The sequence below is a fragment of the Gymnoscopelus microlampas genome, assembly GCF_963454915.1.
Source record: "Gymnoscopelus microlampas genome assembly, chromosome: 8".
NCBI classification, from domain to species: Eukaryota; Metazoa; Chordata; class Actinopteri; order Myctophiformes; family Myctophidae; genus Gymnoscopelus; species Gymnoscopelus microlampas.
The window spans coordinates 45,674,446-45,680,535 of NC_139945.1; the positions used below are offsets into that span (position 1 = coordinate 45,674,446).

A 6,090-nucleotide genomic window follows, 5' to 3' on the forward strand; every position below is an offset into this window, starting at 1 on the left:
GTTTGTCAATCCTGAGTGTCTCCTTGGATTTTCCATCTGCAGTCATTTGGAATGGACAACCAGAAATCACACATCACTACAGTACATACAGTACATGTCACCTCCCTGTCTTCCGGAGAGAGAGAGAGAGAGAGAGAGACAGAAAGAGAGAAGGGGGTCATTCAGGAGTTTAACCCCAGCATACCTATTCTGGGGGGAACATTTGCCGAAAATAGCTGATCTACAAGCACACGGCGTGTTGCAACGTGCCGTGTTGTGAGCTTGTAGATCACTAGGTGGGTTTAAGTGGTTAAGATGAACTCTCTCAGAGTTACAAATTAACAAATTAACACTGTGCGTATATACTATCCCATTAGTTTAAACTAATTGAAAACACAAAGAACAGAAACTTTATGTCCAGTGGTCTGATTGGAACCTTGTGTACCAGGAACTGAATGACCAGCTATTTATAGGAGCAGGAAACGGCTTTAGATGAGTCACACTGCTACTTCCTATAGAACCAAGTGACGCAGGTCGAACGCACAGTCTCCCAATTACACACATAACCAAGAAGACGGACTTCATTTGAAAGCAGACCTCGAAAAGCAAACAATTATCAACAAAAAACATTATGCATTATTATACATTATAAATTAGAAAGATGAGACCAAGATGAGACCAGGCCATCCAGAAAGATGAGTCATGATTAACAAATTCAGACAGACTTCATTTGAAAGCAGACCTCAAAATACAAACAGTTATCAACAAAAAAACGTTATGCCAGGCCATGAGTCATGATTAACAAATTCCTCGTCTAGCCACCTCTGATTGTAATGGACCTGGTTGCAAGCCCTTCATTAAAAAAAGTGCCTGTAAAGTCCGCTAGATTGGTAATGTTGACCTTCTGAGGGCTGGCTCATTAGTGACACAAACAAAACAGCTTCCCATAATGTTACAGTATGTCAGACAGGTCAACATGGTAAGAAACCAAGGTAGGTCTCAGCTCGTGAGAAATACTTTCATGGTGACAAACATACATGCCACCATGACTGATTCTTGTCACTACTGTAGGCCCACATTTATATACAGTACAGGCAATGTTTCTCATAAATGTTTTACTTTTTTAATCTCAAATTATTATGAAATATGTGAAGAGCAGCCAGTATCTCTCTCTGTGTGTGTGTGTGTGTGTGTGTGTGTGTGTGTGTGTGTGTGTGTGTGTGTGTGTGTGTGTGTGTGTGTGTGTGTGTGCGTGCGTGCTTGCGTGTGTACACCCATAAGTACAGTGTGATCTCCCCTTTCCCCTGAAAGCACAATAGGATCATGTTGTTTATGGAAACACTACTTTGACACAAAGACCCCAAGGTCATGTCAACTACTGTAAAAATCCACATAGAACGCCACAGCGTGAGACAATCCATTTTCATGCCAGTAGGGAACTTCCTATCCTATAACACGCCCTTGTGTCATAGACAGTAACAGAACATTTCTATTAACATTCATCTCATGATCAGCAAGCAGGTGTAGACAGAACACACACTAAAACAAATGCATAAAAAATAGCAAGCTATCTGACATAATGCATCTGGATTGCAGTGAATGAATGAGTGTCTGGTAATTTCCATGAAAACCCTGATGGTTAGGTCATGCGTCTGGATAAAAACATTGTTTAGCCAAAGCTTTTCTGTCTGTCTGTCTGTCTGTATGTCTGTCTGTCTGTCTGACGGCATTCATGGCTGGATATGTCACAGAGGGACCTGCCCCCAACCCACCCAGCTCTGGCTGCGATCATGAATGCTTGCCTGGGGGGTTCCCCAACGTTTTGGCTCAAGACCCAAAAGAGAAATTTGATGTCTCCCCGTGACCCAAACATCGCGATGCAACGTGTTGTGAGCTATTTTCACTATTTTAAAAGTTTTTTATTTATTTATGAAAAAATAAATACATTTATGGAAAGTATTTTTTAAATAATGATAATTGAAAAACACAATGTAGGAAAACTGAAAAAAGGGATATTTACTCTCGAGTCGCGACCCATAAAAATGGGTTTGCGACCCAAAAATGGGTCCCGACCCAGTGTTTGGGAAACACTGGTGGGTTATGGAGGAGGAGGAGAAGGAGGGGAGGAGGAGGAGTAGGAGGAGGGAGGGAGAATGTGGGTTACCCCCACTGCCAAAGCCCCGTCACATGTTCCAGTCAGCTGGAATCCTGCCTCCAGTCCAAACCGGCACGTTATGTAAGAGGTTATTGATCCATGAGAGTGCGTGTTGGAAAACCGACGGGCTTGTGAGAACGGGGTGGAGGTGCTTCACTGATTTGGTCACAATACTGGCCATGTTGTGTCGCAATGGTCTAGAATGCAAACCGGCTGTGTCATTCCAAAACTGTGAGATGTGGGTTTTGCTTGTGTAATTGGCACTAATTTGGCCAGTGATTATACTGCATGTGTAAGTACTTAGGCTACCCACTTGAACCCTAGCGGCACTATTCTGAGCATGTCATAATAGGCAAACATTTGGTGAAAACAGGCAAACTGCCACAAACATCCAGTGAAAATGGGAGATCTACAAGCGTTGTGAACTTGTAGATTGGCTATTTTTAGAGAAGAGATTTTATGTGGAGGGGGGAAAAGGAGGGGTCCAACAATTACCCCTCGGGGGCCCCAGTCAACGAAGTATAGAGGGTTTGAACGGTTAAGTTGAAATGCAATAAGAAAATGGGATGGATTTTGCGAACTAGCAAAGAATTTGTGGTCATAAAAACCAATGCCATTGCCTGGCACTTTGATGCTGAGCAAGTGTGAGTGGTCAAGAGTAACCTGTCAAAACCGATAGGCCCACCGCACGTCATTAACGCGTCTAGTCACAAAGTCTGCCTATCGGAGTGACGTCACCACTTTCATCAACACTGTTCTCCCACTTTGTCTTCATCAATTAGCCTCAGATATCCCCCCCCTTTTTGGGCGGTGCAACCGCCCCTATAAGTGAGGTTTGGAATTTGCACCCCCCAACCCCGCGCTGTGATTGGCCACCAGTGTACCCCCCTAACCCTGCACCGTGATTGGCCACCATGACTCTATTCAGGACTGTGATTGGCTAGAAACACATGACACATGCGCACACTTAAAAAAAACACATCTATGGTTTTTTTTTAAGTGAATCACTTCCATCACTGTGAGCCCAGTATTAGCCCAGTATTGTGATTAGCTAGCAAGACACCGCCCACTTCACACTGGGTGTGATTTTTTTAATATCAAGTGCAGTTCAACCACAATCACATTAGTGGTTCTTAACAGCAGACAAATAAGGGTGCTTGGAGGAAAGGGAGGATAGTGTGTTCCCTTTCCACACAGCAAGGCTAATCATATCTGTAAGTAGGCCTTGGCCTGGCGTGTGACAACCAAGATAAACCCTGTGGAAACGCTGGTCTCTGGGCACAGCTACAGTATGCATGCATACCTCTCCTGGCCTACTCTCTTTCACATAAAAGGGGTCAGAGTCCCTTGAGGGAAGGGGGTGGGGGGTGAGTGAGTGGGTGAGCGAGTGGCAGATAATGTACAGTCCACTGACAAAACAGGGAAGAACAGGTGTGAAATTATTGATCTGTGAATATCATAATGATATGTGTCATTGTTGTTTTTTGTTTCTGTTTTTAGCACGACAAGTGTGAGGATATTCTCTTAAAACATATTATCATATTTTGAAAGTAGCCATGTTGTCCTATAGACTCACACAGTGGTAAGAGGCAATTGTAGAACATTGTGAAATGGAGGTTCACACACAATTAATTTACTCAAACTTTGATCACGGTCTACCATTCCAACATTCCCCCACGCACTTGTAAATCTATGATATTTCTATAAGTGCCAACTCAAGTAAATCAGTGACTATTTCCTATATCTCACAACATCACACTAGGGTGTGATAGCTACCGTACGTGAGTGTGGTTGACATAGACATTACCAAAATGGTCTTGTGTTACAGGTGATCAATAAGGAAACAGCTGATTAGTTTGACTGCATTGAGCTGAGCTGTGAAAAAAATGTGTGTGAGTTCTTAAAGGCGCTGGGGGTTCAAGTGGGAACGTGTCCTGGAACAAACATCTCTTGACGTGGAGAGGAGAGCGAGACCAAGGGCAGTGGGCCACAGTTCACTGAATACGTAAGAGCACAAGGAGGACAGTGCACGGCAGTAGCCTAACGTCTAATCTGTGAAGGATTAAGTAACGCAGTATTATTCTGCCACCGTCATGGCTGTTACAGTTACAAATGAGAACTCACCCTGTAACATGAATAAAAAACTGATTTGGCCGAGTGAAGTACTTTTAATCATTTTGCACCCCACTACAAAGAGCTTGAACAATATGATTTTAGGAAAAAAATAGTTTTTATCTAACTTTAGAATGTGTTGCTTGTATCACTTTTACGCCAATGGTCCCCTATTTTTGTACAATTCTGTACAGGATAATTTACAGAATTCTACATTCTTCATAATGTTATTAAATACATAGATTGGCAGTGGTTAAGGATTTTGCATACATGCACTAGTATCTTCTTTTTTAATTGACAGAATCAATACAATACTTTACATTCTTAACTCTGATCTACAGTGTATTTGATACTAGTAATTGTATATCATTTCACATTGAACAGGACGTATAGCGTCACAGCCAGACATGTAGCTGACAGACACTCAGAGAATGTTGAGAGATACAGTAAGGGATACAGTAAGCATCTTTATCTATTTGTATTTTTATTTTTACTTTTCCATGGCTCATCTTTCGCAGCCCAACTATTTCAGGAAATATAATAGCCTACCATGGTGATCGTGCTATTTCATGACTTGACCAAGTGATTGAATGTTATATTCCCACACCTTGCCCATCACAAACCACAACTTTTCCATTCCTTGGGATTGTAATATAAGAGTAATGAGCCAACCTCAATTCATTATTAAATCTAAAAACAGCCAGACTAGGTCAATGGAGAAACAGCTTTAAAGGCTCCCTACAGAGCCTGCCTGAATGGCAAATAGTAGAGATGTCTGCAGCTAGCATGCGGCTTACACTGTATATATAGCCTCCTTCTTGTCACAGAGGTGTGCAATGCAATGCTGACTGTTGCAGGCCTGACCAGAACAATACCCTGGAGGATGCTTCTCCTGTGGTCTAATGGAAGTTTCCACTGCTGCCCACAGACCCGAGTTTCACACAATACAGCTGGGCTAAAGATTATGGAGATGGTTGGCAGTTGTTTACAATATGGGGCATTCATTCCGTACCATGACTCAAAATGCCAACTCATTATGCAAATCTGACTCCAGTGTGACTGTGACTCAACAAAGAGACATGGTTGTGGGAAAGAATTTACAAAATGCCTTTTTATTTATTAATTCACCATGAATGTATCATTCACCATTAATGTATCATTAATTCATCATTAATTCCTGTTAATGAATGATGAAGTCACTATGACTTAACCAAAGTTAATATATCATTAGTTAAGGGCCATACGTGGTGGGTTTGTAGATCTTTTTTTCCGTTGGCTTCTACGCCCAGGAGGAGGGCTCATAGATCATGGGTAGGTGTAGTGAGGAGAGTCGGTCTCTGCTGTTCCAAATGCACCACAAAAGTTATGTGGTGCATTGTTGTGTGTAATAGGCTGATGGAGGTCTCACAAGATGGACTGGCTCACTAGCTAGGCCTGGTGGTCTCAGGTGGGTCATGGTTTTCATCATTAATTAATCATTACTTAAGCATCCATTAATTAGTATTATTAATTCATTAATAATGACTTAACATTTAGTTCATAATAAGTTACTTAATTTGTGCATGACAAAGTAATTGACAAATCAACCACAGATGTTTAACTAAATTCTCACTTAAGAAATACACAATAGTGGCATTTTGAAAATTAATTGTAACTTTTGTCAACGGTGCTGGTTGGTTTCAAAATGCATTCTGTGATATTTGACTGTCCCAAGTTCACACAAGTCACGTCCTGATGCATTCTTGGTGAACTTTTGAATTGGAAAAGTACTGCGACTGATGATGAATCACAAGTTCAAAAGCACACAATACAGAAGTACAGTTAGCCAACTAAGAAACTGCCAA

General features: G+C 41.7%; 1 protein-coding gene across 1 annotated transcript in view; it reads left to right on the forward strand.

The window, feature by feature from the left end:
* Window positions 1-4,043, forward strand: part of abhd15a (abhydrolase domain containing 15a) — a 47,143-nt gene extending 43,100 nt beyond the window's left edge. The window contains exon 3 of the mRNA XM_084065034.1: window positions 3,963-4,043. Coding sequence (XP_083921160.1) covers window positions 3,963-3,966 — 4 coding nt within the window. The 3' untranslated portion in view covers window positions 3,967-4,043. The remainder of the gene's footprint in view (window positions 1-3,962) is intronic.
* The last annotated feature ends 2,047 nt before the right edge of the window (window positions 4,044-6,090 follow it).